General features: G+C 44.5%; 1 protein-coding gene across 1 annotated transcript in view; it reads left to right on the top strand.

Annotated features, from left to right (window-relative positions):
- tanc2b (tetratricopeptide repeat, ankyrin repeat and coiled-coil containing 2b) overlaps nucleotides 1-21,568 on the top strand; it is a 325,118-nt gene that overhangs the window by 102,932 nt on the left and 200,618 nt on the right. The window contains exon 3 of the mRNA XM_084079120.1: nucleotides 5,556-5,646. Within this exon, the coding sequence (XP_083935246.1) occupies nucleotides 5,580-5,646 (67 nt within the window). The 5' untranslated portion in view covers nucleotides 5,556-5,579. The remainder of the gene's footprint in view (nucleotides 1-5,555; nucleotides 5,647-21,568) is intronic.

The raw sequence follows: 21,568 nt of genomic DNA, 5'->3' as shown, positions 1-21,568 counted from the left end.
ATTATAAGTGGAGTTTAATGAAAGCAGTGGCGTTGTTAGTCCCCCCCGGCCCCCTGTTAGAGGTAGACTTACAGATAAAGGACAGCTTCAGTTATGTACACACTAGGCCATATCTACTGTATATCAGATGATTTATTTAACCCATTAAGACCGGGAACGCATCTGTGTCACTTTAGATTTCTTTGGCTATTAAAAAAAAATAGCAGATCTACAAGCTCATAGCTCGGCACCGAGTGCCGCGCTATGAGCTTGTAGATCTGCTATTTTTGGGGGGGAAAAAGTCGTGAAAATGTGTGCAAATCTTTTGAATATATACATTCATATATATATAATATATACATGTTTAACTCGAATCTTTGCTTCTGGCGGGTCCCTGGAACAAAATATTTTCAGATGGGGGTCCGCGGCCAAATACATATCATTTTGGGGGTCCTTGACATGAAAAAGTTTGGGAACCACTGATATTATAGTAACATACGAGTTACAGTAGTTCTACACGGGTGTGCTGGGGATTCTTTAACTAGTGTTAGCACTACGTACACATGCACACCATTTATACCTTTTATAGATTATTATTCAGGAAAATATTTGAATGTTTTTTAAATGTTTTGAAATATTTAGACATGGACATAGGATGCTATTTAATATGACATGTGTCCCTCACAAGTTTAAAACACACATATATACACACACACACGCACACGCACACGCACACACACACACACACACACACACACACACACACACACACACACACACACACACACACACACACACACACACACACACACACACAGGGAGGGGGGGCAGGCAGCAGATGTTCCCAAATCTTCCAAAATCTATAAAAGTTATAAACTGGGGCTTAAGTTGTGTGAGATATATTATAATGGCCATCTGTTCATCTGTAAGTGTGTCACTGTATGCAAATGAGTAGCCGATGAACGGCCATGTTTTCTATTGAACGTATAAAATAAGGCTCACGTGCTTTATAACAGGAAAACAACAACATTTATGTTGCATCACCATTTGTACCAAAATACCAGAATATCATAGCGTCTCATATATGGATGGATATGATGCTGCTCAGCCCTACCGTGGCCTTGCATGACCCCCCCACCCCCCCCCCCCCCCTTCAAGGTCACAGGCAGTGACCTGCATCAGAAGCCCCCTCCCCTCTCTGCTCATGTTGTCTCTTAGATGAGGGGAGGGGTGGATGAGGAGGGAGGGGTCTGTCTGTTAGAGGAGGTTGTTGTTGTTTTGGGTCCAGAGCCTTCTGCTCAGCTGGAGACCGTCTGGGGCGGGGGGGGGGGGGGGGGGCGTGCTGACTCACTGCCCCCCCCCCCCCAATAGCCAACATCTGCTGCGTGTGTGTGTATTAATACTATACTACTGAGGACTTAATGTATCAACAAGTACAGTAGGATGTTGAGAAACACACATTGTGAGGAGCCAGGTTCCTGCTCCCTGATTTGATTGAATATTTTCAATCAAATCAAATCAGTCGCCTGTCTAAGAGATAAGTGATAAGTACCCCCCCCCTCCCCGCCCCCCCCTTTGACCTCCTGAAAGGTGCATTTTCAGGTCCTCACAAAGATAAATGGTTGTTTTGGGGCTTTTTACAATTAGGGAAGTTTTGAGGATTTAGGATTAGACATGTAGAGGTTATGTTTAGGGGTTAAGGTTATGGACTTATAAGCCTGTAGTTGGGGTTAGTTAGGGGCTATGGGGGGGGGGGGGGGGGGGTAGGGGCTTTGTTGAGTGGCGTTGTTGGGTACCGGAGAGTGTGTTGCGCTTTGTTAGCTTGTGAACGGGCTCCACACGGACACACAGCCATGATAGAAGTCAGGCTTTAGGGCTATACGGTAGACTGCCCTAGCGTGTCTGATGTCTGGCATAGAGGCAGTGGCGTGCACAGACATTTTGAGGGGCAGGTGCTCAAGTAAATTATACTTTTTTTTTGTTTACTTGGTCTGCTCTTTTTTCCCTCTACATCCTATACCTCTTTGCCAAAAATAGCCGATCTACAAGCTCACAACGCCTCGCAGCGCGAGGCGTTGTGAGCTTGTAGATCTGCTATTTTTGGCTAAAGTTCTCCTCAGAGAAGGGATGCTAGGTTTCGAGTGGTTATGGTAAAAAGAAAAATCATATCACATAAAGATTTGGCGGACCCCCTGTTGAAGACCCCTGCTGTAAACTGAAAAAAACAAACACTCTATAGTAATGATTACTATCACAATATAGAGCTATTTAACACTGTTACTGAACAAACACTCTATAGCAATGATTACTATCACAATATAGAGCTATTTAACACTGTTACTGAACACACACTCTATAGTAATGATTACTGTCACAATATAGAGCTATTTAACACTGTTACTGAACAAACGCTCTATAGCAATGATTACTATCACAATATAGAGCTATTTAACACTGTTACTGAACAAACACTCTATAGTAATGATTACTATCACAATATAGAGCTATTTAACACTGTTACTGAACAAACGCTCTATAGCAATGATTACTATCACAATATAGAGCTATTTAACACTGTTACTGAACACACACTATAGTAATGATTACTGTCACAATATAGAGCTATTTAACACTGTTACTGAACAAACACTCTATAGTAATGATTACTATCACAATATAGAGCTATTTAACACTGTTACTGAACAAACACTCTATAGTAATGATTACTATCACAATATAGAGCTATTTAACACTGTTACTGAACAAACACTCTATAGTAATGATTACTATCACAATATAGAGCTATTTAACACTGTTACTGAACAAACACTCTATAGTAATGATTACTATCACAATATAGAGCTATTTAACACTGTTACTGAACAAACACTCTATAGTAATGATTACTATCACAATATAGAGCTATTTAACACTGTTACTGAACAAACACTCTATAGCAATGATTACTATCACAATATAGAGCTATTTAACACTGTTACTGAACAAACACTCTATAGTAATGATTACTATCACAATATAGAGCTATTTAACACTGTTACTGAACAAACACTCTATAGTAATGATTACTATCACAATATAGAGCTATTTAACACTGTTACTGAACAAACACTCTATAGTAATGATTACTATCACAATATAGAGCTATTTAACATATTTAACAGTTATTTTTGGCAAAACAAATATCACTTGCTGCACCTTTAAGTATTTTTTGTATGAAATGTATTTTAGGTATGAGTCATAGTGGTGTGTGGGAGCAGTGTGCGTGTGCCAGAGGCCAGGCAGTGAGTCAGCCATGGCTGCTTGAAGTCAGACCATTAGATTAGTTCTACATGGAGGCATTTTCATTTGAATTCTTTCTCTCTCTCTCTGTCTCTCTCTTACCCTGAGGTTTTCTTTTTTATGACGTGGCAAAATCCAAGCAATCATCTCCTCGTTTTTTTAAGGTTCTCCTACGTTGGACTAACGAAGTCCCGGGGCGTCAGTCGGGACGGGGGGGTAACTGACTCCTTCTTGCCTATTTAATTAAAATCCTACATTATTACAATGTCCTGTGTCTGACCTGTCTGTGACATAGTCCTCTGTGTTAACCCACTAAGACCTGGAACTGTGTCATTTTTAGACTTGAGCTAAAAAGCATTATTTTACACTTTGGGCTATTCAAAAATACCAGATCTAACAAGCTCATAGCGCGGCACCGAGTGCCGCGCTATGAGCTTGTAGATCTGCTATTTTTGAAAAATCGTGAAAATGTGTGCAAATCTTTGAATATATATATTTTTAAAGCGAACATTTTTAACTCAAATCTTTGCTTCTGGGGGGTCCCTGGAACAAAATATTTTGATGGGGGTCCGCGGCCAAATACATATAATTTTAGGTGGTGTTACCAAATCATAGTCGCTCTCTCTAGTGTTGTGGCTGTGGCTGTCACTCACTATGTAGAAGTAGTTAGTCAGGTATGAGGGTATAAAAAATTAATAAAAAATCACACCCTGTGTGAAGGTAGCGGCGCCTTTGATACATGTTGTCATCGATATGTGTTTATAATGTGTTTATAGCCACGTGTCACGTGAAGCTTGACCAATCACTTTGCTGACGTGTCTGACCAATCAGAACGTTGACGGGTCTGACCAATCAGAACGTTGACGGGTCTGACCAATCAGAACGTTGACGGTGAACACGGACAAAGTCAGGTATAGAGCAGGATCCGCTTTATACCTAAAGGTATAGAGCGGCTAGCGCCGCTAAAAATAAACATTAAAAGAAATGCAAAAAATACATTAAAAAAGTAATGGAAAAATCACAGCCCCCTCACACATTAGAAGGACATTCTTGAAATGTGCTTAACCCTGGGATGCTAGGGTTCATGTGGTCAGTATAAAAAAGTACCTATACAGTACGCACAAACATTTGTCACTCCACGTTTCTGTGTAGAGTGTTGATCAGGTGTTCAGTGTCTCCATGCTGTGTAGAGTGTTGAGTTAATGTTAAGTGTCTTGTGTCTCCAGGTTGCTGTGTAGAGTGTTGAGTTAACGTTAAGTGTCTTGTGTCTCCAGGTTGCTGTGTAGAGTGTTGAGTTAACGTTAAGTGTCTTGTGTCTCCAGGTTGCTGTGTAGAGTGTTGAGTTAACGTTAAGTGTCTTGTGTCTCCAGGTTGCTGTGTAGAGTGTTGAGTTAACGTTAAGTGTCTTGTGTCTCCAGGTTGCTGTGTAGAGTGTTGAGTTAACGTTAAGTGTCTTGTGTCTCCAGGTTGCTGTGTAGAGTGTTGAGTTAATGTTAAGTGTCTTGTGTCTCCAGGTTGCTGTGTAGAGTGTTGAGTTAACGTTAAGTGTCTTGTGTCTCCAGGTTGCTGTGTAGAGTGTTGAGTTAACGTTAAGTGTCTTGTGTCTCCAGGTTGCTGTGTAGAGTGTTGAGTTAACGTTAAGTGTCTTGTGTCTCCATGCTGTGTAGAGTGTTGAGTTAACGTTAAGTGTCTTGTGTCTCCAGGTTGCTGTGTAGAGTGTTGAGTTAACGTTAAGTGTCTTGTGTCTCCAGGTTGCTGTGTAGAGTGTTGAGTTAACGTTAAGTGTCTTGTGTCTCCAGGTTGCTGTGTAGAGTGTTGAGTTAACGTTAAGTGTCTTGTGTCTCCAGGTTGCTGTGTAGAGTGTTGAGTTAACGTTAAGTGTCTTGTGTCTCCAGGTTGCTGTGTAGAGTGTTGAGTTAACGTTAAGTGTCTTGTGTCTCCAGGTTGCTGTGTAGAGTGTTGAGTTAACATTAAGTGTCTTGTGTCTCCATGCTGTGTAGAGTGTTGAGTTAACGTTAAGTGTCTTGTGTCTCCAGGTTGCTGTGTAGAGTGTTGAGTTAACGTTAAGTGTCTTGTGTCTCCAGGTTGCTGTGTAGAGTGTTGAGTTAACATTAAGTGTTGTGTGTCTCCAGGTTGCTGTGTAGAGTGTTGAGTTAACGTTAAGTGTTGTGTGTCTCCAGGTTGCTGTGTAGAGTGTTGAGTTAACGTTAAGTGTTGTGTGTCTCCAGGTTGCTGTGTAGAGTGTTGAGTTAATGTTAAGTGTCTTGTGTCTCCAGGTTGCTGTGTAAAGCGTTGCAGCCATGTTCAGGAACAGCTTGAAGATGCTTCTGACGGGCGGGAAGGCCAACCGCAAGAGTAGGAGCAGTGGTGAGTCTGTCTGAACACACACACACACACACACACACACACACACACACACACACACACACACACACGACTCAACCTGCACCGGTGTGTGTGTGTGTGTGTGTGTGTGTGTGTGTGTGTGGAGTGTTGAAACATCCTGTTTCTGCAGGGACTCATGTCTTTGATGTGGCTGTGAGACTCTGTCTAATGAATGGAATTCTGTCTCTGCAACTCACAGTGGTTTACCTACTGTATAACTACTGTTGTAGCACCACCATGTTTTACCTACAGTACAAACTACTGTATCATCACAGTGTTATACGATACGATACGACTTTATTGTCAGCTCTCACTGACATTTGCTTCGTGTCCATGACGTCACCGCTCAAGATACAGACAGGACATACACAATAAATTACACAAGGTACATTACAGCAGTGGTTCTCAAAACTTTTTCATGTAAAGGACTCCCAAATGGACACTTATTAGCCCGCGGACCCCCATTTGAAAAGATACATTTTAAGGACCCCCAGTTTGACATGCATTAGGCTACGGACCCCCATTTAATGGCATTTCTATCTCTGGGACCCCAATTTATATTGTAAAATCAAGGTTAACTTAACTCTGAGAGTGTACAAATGGAACCAAATGGACCCGTTAGGGTCCATTTGGTTCCATTTGTACACTCTCAGAGTTACAGAACCATAAGGGTCCATTTGGTTCCTATCCATCATTTAGCTGGGGACCCCCTGGAACCCCCTCAAGTACCCCTGGGGGTCCCCGGACCCCACTTTGAGAACCAATGCATTACAGGACACACATCACAGAAGCAGACAGAGACAAGAACAGTAGAACAAATCCTCTTGGTTTACCGATTTTGGTTTAAAAGCAGAACAGACTGATGTACAAAAGAGTTCTTTAGCCTGCTTTTCTTATATTTTGGGACTCTAAACCGCCTCATGGAGAGTATCAGTTGATATTCATAATTTAAAACATGTAAGGGGTCAGACTTATACTTATACCTACAGTATAATTACTGTATATCAGCATCACAGTGTACATATACTCTGTTACAAGGGAAAGCCCTGTGGTCATCATTTCACCTGAGAGAAAATACAAAGGTATCGACATCTAAATGTAAAGTATCAATAGTACAAATACTCATTATGAAGAATGTCCCATTTCACATGTTTGTCTCAAATGTGTTAGATCAGTGGTTTTCAACCTTTTTCATGCCAAGGACCCCTAAATTGATATACATTTGGCCGCGGACCCCCATTTGAAAATGTTTCGTGCCAGGGACCCCCCAGAAGCAAAGACATCAGTTAATTTTTGCTTTAATAAATATAAATGATCAAAGATATGAACAGTTTTTCAAGGTTTTTCAAAAATAGCAGATCTACAAGCTCATAGCGCGGCACTCGGTGCCGCGCTTTGAGCTTGTATATCTGCTATTTTTGAATAGCCTAAGCTAAGTGGTTAAAAATGATTGTGATGCTATGAACTAATTTTGCTGGGGACCCCCTGGTACTCTCTCAAGGACCACTGGTTGAAAACCACTGTGTTAAATGATATACTAATTGTATTAGTTGATGTAATCGATACATGTATAAAGTAGTGTTGGCTGCATACAGTACAGTCATGCTGAGAGAGAGAGAAGTCTTGTCATGTGGGTGAGGTGGAGAACTGAACATTCTAATGGACATGTCACACTGACTACAGGCTCATGGCCTACAGACTGCCAGCACTAAAACATTACAGCGTAGCTGTCGGGCAGAAATCGCAAATTTTGTGAATACTGGTACTTTTACTTGTAACAAAGTATTTCTGCATGGTGGTATTGCTACTTTTACTTAAGTACACAATGTGAGTACTTCTTCTACCACTGGTCCTGGGCAGGGTGGGTAGGGTAGGGTGGGTAGAGTGGGTAGTAGTGATGCACGGGTCGGGTTTTTTAATGACCCGCCCCGCCCCGCCACAGAACCCAACCCGCCTCAACCCGCCCCGCGAACCCATATATAAATCTATGGCTCAACCCGCCCCGCGACCCTCGATTTTTTTTAAATTCTGTAAAATCATGGTTAGAAAATAATCCCCAAGTGTATTCAAACTGTTTTATTGTTATTCTTCTTATTCTTATTAGGAATAAAGACAAAACAAGAGCATGTGATTTTTTTTTTTTTTTTTTGCGTGTGAGAGCGGCTGACCCGCTCACCCACAGCCCGCATAATTGCCTCTGAAATTCTGACTCGACCCACCCGCACCGCTCATCACTAGTGGGTAGGGTGGGTAGGGTGCTGCCCTGTGGAGGGCACGTAGGGCACAAGTTGTGCCTGTGAAATGGGACAGCACTTGGCTGATGTGCCTCTGTGATGTCATCACACACGTCCAGAGTGTTCATACGCACGTACGCACACCCTGTGTGTGTGTGTGTGTGTGTGTGTGTGTGTGTGTGTGTGTGTGTGTGTGTGTGTGTGTGTGTGTGTGTGTGTGTTGTCTAAAGTGTAGAGTAGTGCAGATCGAGGCCCGCAGGGGGAGTGAAGGGCTACAGAAGGCTCTCAGGGCGTTGCTATGCTATCTGCTGCTTTACTGGAAGCCTTTTATACTCTGCCTTCACTGTCTGTGTCTAACACCAGCACACACACACACACACACACACACACACACACACACACACACACACACACACACACACAGAAGCACACACAGTGTGTGTGTGTGGGTTGTAAATCCACGCCTCCAGTCTAAAGGACAGACCAAGGTCTAACAGAATCACTACCGGCCCACGGCAGACAGGTGGCGCTGGAGGGCCGTGGAGGAAGGAGAGAGGATGATGTGTCTCTATGAAAACAGACCCTTTGTATCCACATGTAACTACAAGTACATTTACTCAATGTACTCGTGTATTTTGTAGTATTTACTTGATCGTTTTCATCTCAAAGGCAAATATTATATTATAAATATTATAATATATTGTACTTTTTTACTCCACTACAATACATTATTCAGCTTTAGTTACTTGTTAAAACATACATTAACCAATTAAGCCCTATTGTGTACTATTTGCAGCCGATCTACAAGCTCACAACACCTCGCGATGCGAGTCATGCGACACGTTGTGAGCTTGTAGATCGGCTAATCCCCCCCCACCCAAAACAAAACAAAAGTTTTGGTGCTTTTACTTGTATACTACTTTATTTAAGTATATTTTGATGCCAATGCTTTTATACTTTTTATACTCACACTTTTACTTGGAACAGAGAACTTTCTAGCCTGGTTCCAGACCATAGACCCCGCCCACTCTCTGAATGGACCGCCCCTCTTGGTCTGGTGTTGAAATGTGAGCCTATAGGATTTATTCGATACAAAAAGTACCGTCCAATGAGAGTCGGAGGTGGGGGTGGATCTAACGACACAAGCCAATCACCAAATAGCTGTGCGATGACATCAGGTGTAGGCGGATCCGTGGATCTCTTGTGATTGGTTTAGGGAAATTCGAATCCCCTCCTCGTAATCGCCGACACTGGAGCCAATTCAGACTGAAGCCCCACGCAGCGTGTGTGTGTGTGTGTGTGTGTGTGTGTGTGTGTGTGTGTGTGTGTGTGTGTGTGTGTGTGCGTGTGCGTGTGCGTGTGTGTGTGTGCGTGTGTGTGTGTGCGTGCGTGCGTGCGTGCGTGTGGACATCATGAGCTGGCTGCTAAGCTGTGTGTTTGATGCCAGTGTGAGATGGTTCGATAGGAAGATATTCAACTACCTTTGATGTTCTGCTGCAAGGAGAATCCTGGCTTTACAAATACCTCAGTATGTGTGTGTGTGTGCTCACGTGTGTGTGTGTGTGTGTGTGTGTGTGTGTGTGTGTGTGTGTGTTTGTGCGTGCGAGCGTGCGTGCGCAGGTATACTATACTTTTGAGGTCCGAACATCAACATGGAGTAACATGGAGTAAGTCTTCTAGTGAAGTGTTTTGGTCCAAAATGTTTTTTTTACAATACTTTACATTAGTTTCATTCCTTTCTTATTGTGTTGCTCTGTCATGTTAACCAACGCCGTCTCTCCTAAACCCCCCCCCCCCCCCCGCCCGCTCAATTAACCCTGTTTCTCCGTCGTGCTTCGCAAAGCCACGATCTGTGGAGGCATCTGCCTCCCAACGTTCACCGCGCTGCGAGCCGTCGCTCTGCATTGTTGAACGACAAAACAAAAGAAGCACCGCGCCTTATCAAGCCGCCAGCACGGGGGGGCGGCTCGATAAGGCCGTGATTCAGCAAGGCGCCATTCAATTAACGACCCAGCCTAGCCTATAGGCTAATTTAATGGCGCCGATTCAAGGAGGTCTGATCAACTGAATTGAAGTGAGGCCTGGATTTATAGTCCACGTACTTGTGGCGTTGTCATGCGCATTCCGCGACGCGCTGTCAGCCGGTAGATCTGCTATTTTTCGGCATTAGTCTCCACTTCTGGGATCTCCCAGCAGTGGTCTCGCCCCCCCCCCCCCCCCCCCCCTTGTACGCCTACGCGCTAAGCCGCTATCATCATGATTAGCTATTAGTTGTCATTCATCCTGCCGACTACGCCAGAGCGGAGCGTAATCACATCCCATTCAAGATGTGAAGAGATTGCAGTTCACTGGTGAACACGTCTAATCTGATCTGATGTCCCCCACACTTTTAAGCTGCTTCAGAGGAAAAAAAAAGATATTGTCTCTCTGTCGGGTGGAAACCTCACATGTCCAAAACTGTTACTTTTCCGGATTCCAATGGAAAAGCATCAAAAGTAGCAGATCTACAAGCTCGAAACTTGTCGCTTCGCGCCACGTTTCGAGCTTGTAGATCCGGTCCTTTTTTTAACTTCTTTTCTTTTGCCTTTATTTTATTGATGATCAGTAGACTGACAGGGGAGAGAGAGTGACACGCAGCAAAGGTTTCGGGAACGGCATTCGAACCCGCGACACGCTGTCAGGCTGTCATTAGCAACCTAGGTGCCTGGACCGGATCTGCTACTTTTTAATGCCTTTGTGTGACGCTGTAGTTAATTTATGAGAAAACAGAAAGGTTAGAATATGGAGATAATAGGTTTCTGCCTGACAACGATATACAGAGACAGACAGATAGACAGTCCAGACACACACACACACACACACACACACACACACACACACACACACACACACACACACACACACACACACACACACACACACACACACACACACACACACACACACACACACACACACACGTTGCCAAAATGTGAATGAATTGAAAAGGCTCCCATCTGTTGTGCTTGGATTACATGACGTGTTGGGAGCATTGAGCCCCATGATGCAGCTAGAGGACTGGGCAGAGCATTGAGCCCCATGATGCAGCTAGAGGACTGGGCAGAGCATTGAGCCCCATGATGCAGCTAGAGGACTGGGCAGAGCATTGAGGCCCATGATGCAGCTAGAGGACTGGGCAGAGCATTGAGCCCCATGATGCAGCTAGAGGACTGGGCAGAGCATTGAGCCCCATGATGCAGCTAGAGGACTGGGCAGAGCATTGAGCCCCATGATGCAGCTAGAGGACTGGGCAGAGCATTGAGGCCCATGATGCAGCTAGAGGACTGGGCAGAGCATTGAGCCCCATGATGCAGCTAGATGACTGGGCAGAGCATTGAGCCCCATGATGCAGCTAGAGGACTGGGCAGAGCATTGAGCCCCATGATGCAGCTAGATGACTGGGCAGAGCATTGAGCCCCATGATGCAGCTAGAGGACTGGGCAGAGCATTGAGGCCCATGATGCAGCTAGAGGACTGGGCAGAGCATTGAGCCCCATGATGCAGCTAGAGGACTGGGCAGAGCATTGAGCCCCATGATGCAGCTAGAGGACTGGGCAGAGCATTGAGCCCCATGATGCAGCTAGAGGACTGGGCAGAGCATTGAGCCCCATGATGCAGCTAGAGGACTGGGCAGAGCATTGAGGCCCATGATGCAGCTAGGGGACTGGGCAGAGCATTGAGCCCCATGATGCAGCTAGAGGACTGGGCAGAGCATTGAGCCCCATGATGCAGCTAGAGGACTGGGCAGAGCATTGAGGCCCATGATGCAGCTAGAGGACTGGGCAGAGCATTGAGGCCCATGATGCAGCTAGAGGACTGGGCAGAGCATTGAGCCCCATGATGCAGCTAGAGGACTGGGCAGAGCATTGAGCCCCATGATGCAGCTAGAGGACTGGGCAGAGCATTGAGGCCCATGATGCAGCTAGAGGACTGGGCAGAGCATTGAGGCCCATGATGCAGCTAGAGGACTGGGCAGAGCATTGAGCCCCATGATGCAGCTAGAGGACTGGGCAGAGCATTGAGGCCCATGATGCAGCTAGAGGGCTGGGAGTCTGGCAGTGAATGAGTTAACGTTCTGCACAGAGCTGCCCTATTGTCACAGGTGTGTACCTACCTGGATATGAAGCATCCTAATAGTGTATACGTTTACTTTATAAAGTTATAAAGACAGAGCCATCTTCCATCATTTCATTACATTTGTAATACAATCTCACGGTTAAATTGACACTGAGGATTTTACAGTGTAGATTGAGGTGGTTGAGATAAGAACTTGGTATCAAATGGGGGTCCTAGAAATGAAAACGTTTTTTTTCTGCAGTCATAGAGACCAGCATTCCAGCATGAAGCCATCAAGGGGGTGTGGCCTCTCAAACCCAGAGAGGCCATTTTGGATCAATCAGGCCACCCACCCCCCCCCCCCCCCCCGCGGCATCCTGGGTGCCATTAGGAAGCACTGAGGGGAGTCCCCTGGCATCAATAATATAACACACACACACACACACACACGCACACACACACACACACACACACACACAGAGTTCCTTTCATCTTGACTAACACACATCCTGATCCGTCACATTAACACTCACACAGTCAAAGTCTTCATTTAACTCTCATCTCATCACAGGGCAAAGAGATGCCTCGCTAACCGATACATCTATAATACCAACATTCAGAACCAGTAAGAAACTTCATCTTACTCATCATGTAGGTTAATATTCACCACTGATGCTTTACCTAGTGTAAACACTGTCATGGTACATAGTAGTAGTACCTGTTGACAACAGATACTGTGACCATTCTTGCCAGTTTGCAACCTGTGCACCAGAGCTGATCAGTTATCATAACAACCCCCCCCCCCCCCCCCCCCCCCTCACCCATGGTGGAGGTGGAACATTCCAGAGAGTGGAGATGTGTGAGAGCAGGCACAGGCATCTTTGACAGGAATCAAACGGCTTCAGTCTAATCGCGAGGGCTCTTAATTGACAGCTCATTTTCCGCCGAGGTGGGAGAAGAAAAAAAAAAAGAATCCAATTAGCGCTCAGCAAATAAAGCTGGGATGTGCCTGGACCCAACGACTGACTGACTGACAGCGTGGCCGGGCCTTAACCCATTGAGACCTGAAGCCGATTCTACATGTCTCCTAGATCCCAACAGTATTCTGAAAAAACGTATGTTTCTATATCAGTGGTGCTCAATCTTTTTCATGTCAAGGACCCCCAAAATGATATGTATTTGGCCGCGGACCCCCATCTCAAAATATTTTGTTCCAGGGGACCCCCCAGAAGCAAAGATTTGAGTTAAAAATCACACCCTGTGTGAAGGTAGCGGCGCCTTTGATACATTTTGTCATCGATATGTGTTTATGATGTGTTTAGCCATGTGTCACGTGAAGCTTGACCAATCACTTTGTTGACGCGTCTGACCAATCAGAACGTTGACGGTGAACACGGACAAAGTCAGGTATAGAGCAGGATCCACTCTATACCTAAAGGTATAGAGTGGCTAGCGCCGCTAAAAATGTTCGCTTTATAAGTATTATATTCAAAGATTTGCACACATTTTCACGATTTTTCAAAAATAGCAGATCTACAAGCTCATAGCGCGGCACTCGGTGCCGCGCTATGAGCTTGTAGATCTGCTATTTTTGAATAGCCCAAAGTGTAAAATAATGCTTTTTTAGCTCAAATCTAAAAATGACGCAGTTCCACGTCTCAATGGGTTAATGCAGTGTGGAGGAGGTGTTAGTGTCACTCTGCCCTCACAGGGAACACACCTGCGTCTCATCAGTGATCTGCTGGTCACAGTCAGGCCAGGGGAAATGGATGCTAGACGCCCCGAGGGCAGCTGGATCTGAGTTCAGCCCTCCCTCATATCCCTCTAATTATCCACTCCATGCCTATATGTACTTTGCCGTACGGTTGAATAGGGGAAAATAGCCGATCTACAAGCACACAGCTCGTACAAAAACACTTAAAAAGAAGTAGTCACGTCACACACTATTGTTTGGTCTAGTTTAAATCAAGCAGACAGGTGCCTGCTGGGTACCGGGCCGGCTTGCTCGGGAACGACGCAAATATAGGGAATGCATTCCCCACCCTGTTATGCAATACCCGTTATACCCATCTGTCTGTCTGTCTGTCTGTATGTGTCCATTTTGACACATGATAGTGTTGAGTTTCCTAGTTACTGTGGAATACTAGTGTTCTCTTTGCAGTGTATTGACATCACCACGTAGCCTATCATCTGTTGAGTAGGGTTCATACTGTATACTCTAATTTCTAAGTCTCTCTGGTCCTGCTAAGTGCCTTCATTGTGATTATAAATTGTCTGTGTTGTGTTGCTTTGTGTCACATGTCTGTGTTGTGTTGCTTTGTGTCACAAGACGAGTTTAAATGTCTCATCATGTTCAGGCCCATGCGACTCCCTTGAGGTAGACATGAATAATTATCCTATGGATACGTTGTTAATAGACAGCAGACACACACACACACACATTTACATACATATTGCTTGTATCGTTTTACGCTGAGTAAGCACTGGAATGCCCAATGCATTGTGGGTCGTCTGCCACTAGTAGGCATTCTGGGGTACAATGACAGTAAGGGCTGCGACTACAGATTACTTTATCCTTTTCTACCTCTTTTCTCCCCAATGTAGTTGTTGTGCAAACTGATTCCTACTGGCCAGTGGTGGAAAAAGTACTCAAATGTTTTACTTAAGTAAAAGTATCAATACTGCAATGTAGAAGTACTCCGTTACAAGTAAAAGCCCGGAATTCAAAATTCACTTGAGTAAAAGTACAAAAGTATTAGTATCAAAATGTACTTAAAGTACCAAAAGTAAAAGTACAAAAATGTTTGAAAATAGCAGATCTACAAGCTCACAATTGAGAGCTTGAAGATCTGCTATTCTTTTTTTGCTATTTTGGAAAAGTTATGTCGCCTATAATTAAAAAAAAATCCCCTGAAATGTAATTGATTATAATAAAAACGAACTATTTTGAGATGGGGGTCCGTGGCCAACTACATAACATTTTGGGGGTCCTTGACATGATAGCAAACATTCGTTTTTATTTGTTGTTAGGATTTAGAAGACATGTGTAGAATCCCCAGAAGCAAAGATTTGAGTTACAAATGTTCGCTTTAAAAAAATAGATATTCAAAGATTTGCACGTACATTTTCATGTTTTTTCAATAAATAGCAGATCTACAAGCTCATAGCGCGGCACTCGGTGCCGCGCTATGAGCTTGTAGATCTGCTATTTATGAATAGCCCAAAGAAATCGTGCGTTCCCGGTCTTGCAGGGTCAAAACGGTTTATTTTTTTAATTGACGGAGATCTCTGTAAATGGCAGGGAACGTGTTAATTAGATGAGCTGTATCTCCCCTACCAGTGAGTCAATGTGTGTTCCAGTAGCATCACATTGCTGAGCTCCTCGAGGAGGAGGAGAAGGAGGAGGAGGAGGGGGAGGAGGGGGAGGGGGAGGGGGAGGAGGAGGAGGGGGAGGGGGAGGCAGAAAGCCTCCATCCTGGCTGCGGTCCACCAGAGACAGATTGTCACCCACTGTTCCTCACAAGCTGCCCTTCCTTCCTGTGTGCTAATCAACCCACGAGCATGAATGGAGGAGAGACTCAGTGAGGAAGTGCATCGTACTCCCATGCCTGTACATGTGCTCTACACCACACCAGGCTCCATGCCTGTTACATGTGCTCTACACCACACCAGGCTCCATGCCTGTTACATGTGCTCTACACCACACCAGGCTCCATGCCTGTTACATGTGCTCTACACCACACCAGGCTCCATGCCTGTTACATGTGCTCTACACCATTGGTTCTCAAAGTGGGGTCCAGGGGGTCCCCAGCTAAATGATGGATAGGAACCAAATGGACCCTTATGGGTCCCTAACTCTGAGAGTGTACAAATGGTTCCATTTGTACACTCTCAGAGTTAAATTAACATTGATTTTACAATACAAATTGGGGTCCCAGGGATAGAAATGCCATTAAATGGGGGTCCGTCGCCTAATGCATGTCAAACTGGGGGTCCTTGATATTATTTTTTTTTACAGCTAGAGCCGTAAAAATCTTCTCTTATGGGGGTCCCTGGCTTATCTTTTCAAATGGGGGTACGCGGGCTAATAAGTGTCAATTTGGGGGTCCTTGACATGAAAAAGTTTGAGAACCACTGGACTACACCACACCGGGCTCCGGCACACAGAGACACCACATTGTTTCATTCTCGCTTGTGACGACGCTATAGGAGATGAGATGCCTTTTTCTGTTCAAACTGCTCCTCCTCACCTATATAAATCTCTCTCTGTGCCTTAAAGCCCCGCGGTACCTGTCAGAACCTCCTCAAGGATTTATACAGCCCAGCACGGAACCTGAGGTCTTCTGACTTGGGGCTCCTCTCCGTCTCTGATCCCTCACTCCAATAAGCGGACCCTCTGCCATAGAAAAGTGTCCTTGGGTTTTTTAAAGGGACTACACCATGAATTTGAAGTTTTTCTTCTTTTTTTGTGTGTTTTTGGTCCTCCCCTACCTCTCTTCTATCCCCCAAAAAATACCCCAGTTTGAACACTCAGGCTTTCACAGCAAATCTGGGGTTTTCTGTAAATTGGTCTCAAAACAGACCAAACTGATTTGGTCCCTGACGTGACATCACGTCAGGGTACAATACCTCCCGTTTCTCAGTTCCAACCACAAAAATAATAATATTTGTTTTACATTTATTTTGAATGTATTTATTTTTATATTAGATAACATGCATACAATCTGGCTCAATAGCGCCCCGTGCCAAACAGGACAATGTGGTATTGCAGGTGAAAGTGCTTTATAAGCCAGAGAGAAGTTAGTCAGAATGAGTATATCTGAGGCTTGATTTAGGCTCAAACCTTTTGGAAAAGGTTTGAGGGACATAAACAATATGATATTAAATATTATTATTATTTTGATAAATTCATGGTGTAGTCCCTTTAAAGGTGCTGTATAAATTCAAGTTATTATTGTCTCCGCCAGGAGACTATTGTTTTCGTTCTCGTCCTTCCGTGTGTCCACCAAGCTAACATCGGTCAAGCTTCACGTGACACGTGACAATATGCTGAAAGGGTGTGCTTTGATTGGCTAGCGAGACGCATGACGAAATAGAGTCCTATAAACAGGTGTGTCACTTCGAAACATGTTTACATGTTTCGAAGTGACATCAGTGCCATCAGCCAAGCTAACATTGGACATGTTAGCTTGGCTGATTGAACATGTTAGCTTGGCTAACATGTTCTAATCCTTAGATGTTCTAATCTATGGCTATAGGATATGGGTCATCATGGCTATAGGATGGATACTCTGTCTATAGGACATGGGTCATGGCCTATAGACAGAGTATCCATCATTTCATCCATCATCCATCACAGAACATTTCTAGAAAACTATGGTTAAAGATAGGGTAAGTGATTTCCTTTGGTTAAAATAGCACGGGTCTGCTGGCGGAGACTTGTGCTCCGAGGAGCACATTTTCTAGTTATTATTATTATTAGGGATGCACTGATATATTGGCTGTACGTCTCGGGTATCGGCCCGGTCTTGTTGACCGACATATTTGCAAATAATGTCTCTTTTAGATAGACAAGAAAAAAGTAAAAACGTGCCGTGAAACGTATTTCACAGGTTATGGAATTGTTTCCATACGCTATGGCTTGGTTGCAGTTAAGGTTCTCAGATCCTAGTGGTCCCAGGTTTTTTCTGTCTCTTCTTTCCCCCCGACACGGTCGAGGCAGAAGGCCGCCCACCCTAGAGCCTGGGTCTGCCTGACGTTTATTCCAGTTTTTCGTTGCCACTGTCGCAAAATGTCTTGCTCAGGATGGACTGTGGGGTCTCTGCTCTACATGTAAAGTGTCTTGTTGCTCAGGATGGACTGTGGGGTCTCTGCTCTACATGTAAAGTGTCTTGTTGTTCAGGATGGACTGTGGGGTCTCTGCTCTACATGTAAAGTGTCTTGTTGTTCAGGATGGGACTGTGGGTCTCTGCTCTACATGTAAAGTGTCTTGTTGTTCAGGATGGACTGTGGGGTCTCTGCTCTACATGTAAAGTGTCTTGTTGTTCAGGATGGACTGTGGGGTCTCTGCTCTACATGTAAAGTGTCTTGTTGTTCAGGATGGACTGTGGGGTCTCTGCTCTACATGTAAAGTGTCTTGTTGTTCAGGATGGGACTGTGGGGTCTCTGCTCTACATGTAAAGTGTCTTGTTGTTCAGGATGGACTGTGGGGTCTCTGCTCTACATGTAAAGTGTCTTGTTGTTCAGGATGGACTGTGGGGTCTCTGCTCTACATGTAAAGTGTCTTGTTGCTCAGGATGGACTGTGGGGTCTCTGCTCTACATGTAAAGTGTCTTGTTGTTCAGGATGGACTGTGGGGTCTCTGCTCTACATGTAAAGTGTCTTGTTGTTCAGGATGGACTGTGGGGTCTCTGCTCTACATGTAAAGTGTCTTGTTGTTCAGGATGGACTGTGGGGTCTCTGCTCTACATGTAAAGTGTCTTGTTGTTCAGGATGGACTGTGGGGTCTCTGCTCTACATGTAAAGTGTCTTGTTGTTCAGGATGGACTGTGGGGTCTCTGCTCTACATGTAAAGTGTCTTGTTGCTCAGGATGGACTGTGGGGTCTCTGCTCTACATGTAAAGTGTCTTGTTGTTCAGGATGGACTGTGGGGTCTCTGCTCTACATGTAAAGTGTCTTGTTGTTCAGGATGGACTGTGGGGTCTCTGCTCTACATGTAAAGTGTCTTGTTGTTCAGGATGGACTGTGGGGTCTCTGCTCTACATGTAAAGTGTCTTGTTGTTCAGGATGGACTGTGGGGTCTCTGCTCTACATGTAAAGTGTCTTGTTGTTCAGGATGGACTGTGGGGTCTCTGCTCTACATGTAAAGTGTCTTGTTGCTAGTAATACAGTATAGTTTCATCTCCACACAGAGTCAGATGAAACAGTCCAAACCAAGGCCAGCCAGGCTGTTCCTCAGCCTGTATTCATAACATATTACTGCTGTTTGACGCACATGAGTGCAGAACGGAATACAAATGGTGACTCTGCATTATTATCCCTCTGCCACTGTCCTCTCTGTCTCTGTGGACATGAACACCTCTCTGTCTCTGTGGACATGAACACCTCTCTGTCTCTGTGGACATGAACACCTCTCTGTCTCTGTGGACATGAACACCTCTCTGTCTCTGTGGACATGAACACCTCTCTGTCTCTGTGGACATGTACACCTCTCTGTCTCTGTGGACATGAACACCTCTCTGTCTCTGTGGACATGAACACCTCTCTGTCTCTGTGGACATGAACACCTCTCTGTCTCTGTGGACATGAACACCTCTCTGTCTCTGTGGACATGAACACCTCTCTGTCTCTGTGGACATGAACACCTCTCTGTCTCTGTGGACATGAACACCTCTCTGTCTCTGTGGACATGAACACCTCTCTGTCTCTGTGGACATGAACACCTCTCTGTCTCTGTGGACATGAACACCTCTCTGTCTCTGTGGACATGAACACCTCTCTGTCTCTGTGGACATGTACACCTCTCTGTCTCTGTGGACATGAACACCTCTCTGTCTCTGTGGACATGAACACCTCTCTGTCTCTGTGGACATGAACACCTCTCTGTCTCTGTGGACATGAACACCTCTCTGTCTCTGTGGACATGAACACCTCTCTGTCTCTGTGGACATGAACACCTCTCTGTCTCTGTGGACATGAACACCTCTCTGTCTCTGTGGACATGAACACCTCTCTGTCTCTGTGGACATGTACAATTCCCCTGGTGGAGGAAAAGCAGCAAAGGTCGTCGAATGGGGAATCTAACTCGCGACTCGCTGTCAGGCTAAATCAGTGCCTACAGTATGTATGTGTGGTATGCACCTTAACCACTAGGCCATCGGCGCCCCCTATACTAGTGTCTCTTTTCTGTTACTGTGGAGAAAGCTTTTGCTGAAAATAGCCGCTCTACAAGCTCACAAGCCTGGTTGGTCCTCACATAATGCTCATGATAATATGGTACCATTTATTCACTCTTGTGTCTCAGAGGAGGGAAACCTGCCTTGCGGCCTACCAGTGACATCATCGGTATGCAGGTTTGGTCATTTCAAACAGGATTTAAATTGTGTCTTTTTGAACAATATCTTCTATTATAGCATGCTAGCTCTCCAGGAATAGAAAGCCTGCCGTGTCTATTAGCTTGGATTCCCCATCGATGATGTCACTGGTAGGTGGGTTTCTGAACTGTCCACAGCCCTCCTCTGAGACACAGAGTGAGTAGACACAAATGGTAACTCATTATAATGAGCATTAGTGAGGACCAATTATATAAAGATAGGTTGAAAATGGGTGAAGTCGTCCTTTAAGTTTTCAAATAATTATAGTGGAGTAAAAAGTACACTATTTGCTTCTGAGATGTAGTGGAGTAGAAGTATAAAGTATTGAAAATGTAATTGAAAATGAAAGAAAGTATATCCCAATACCTCCAAAATGTACTTAAGTACAGTACAGTAGAGTGAACGTGTTCAGTTCCTTTCCATGTGTGTGTGAGTGTTAATTAGTGCTAAACGAGCTCATTAGCATGCGGTGTCATCGAGGCTCCGCGGCTCAATCAATATGGTGAACAGCTGTTCCCATGACCCTTGACCTGCCCGTTGCTATGGATACCAGTCTGGTGTCTGACTGTTCAGCCGTGTCCTAAAAGGCAACCGTTCCCCAACCTGCGGGCCGGGGTCCCTCTGGTGGGTCGTGAGGATGCCGCAAGGGGTCCCCAAATAAAGGCACTAAGATTGTAATGATGATATAACGTTAATATGAAGGAATAATGTAAAAAAAAAAAACAATTACAACTTTGATCAGACAAATCTACATTGGCCTACAGGCAGTGGTGTAAAGTCACTAAGTACATTTACTCAAGTACTGTACTTGAGTACAATTTTGAGGTACTTTTACTTCACTGGAGTATTTCCAATTGTCTATACTTTTACTTCTACTCCACTACATCTCAGAGGCAAATATTGTACTTTTACTCCACTACTATTATTTGAAAACTTTAGTTACTAGTTACTTTGCAGATATACATTATTACATTATAAAACACACATTAACCACTTTAGCCCTATTTTATACCTAGGCTATTTGAAAATAGCAGATCTACAAGCTCACAACGCGTCGCATCGCGACGCGTTGTGAGCTTGTAGATCGCTATTTTCAAACATTTTAGTACTTTTACTTGTTTTGGTACTTTAAGTACATTTTGATACCAATACTTTTGTACATTTTGAATTCCGGATTTTTACTTGTAACGGAGTACTTCGACATTGCAGTACTGATACTTGTACTTAAGTAAAACGTTTGAGTACTTTTTTCCACCACTACCTATACAGAATGAAATATTAAAAATAACGAGGCGATGATGGGCCTTATTTTAAGGGAACAGCCCCCCCCCCCCCCCCCCCCCCCCCCCTCCCTCAGGTAGCGATAAGCACTTCTACAGGTAATAGCTTCATAAATCCATATTAAAGCTGTAGTGATTGTATAACGGGGGGGGGGGGGGCGGGGGGGGGGGGGGGGACAGACACCCACATGGTAAACAATGC

Source organism: Gymnoscopelus microlampas, assembly GCF_963454915.1.
Source record: "Gymnoscopelus microlampas genome assembly, chromosome: 14".
In the NCBI taxonomy this organism is placed as follows: Eukaryota; Metazoa; Chordata; class Actinopteri; order Myctophiformes; family Myctophidae; genus Gymnoscopelus; species Gymnoscopelus microlampas.
This window is presented reverse-complemented; position numbering and strand designations above follow the sequence as displayed.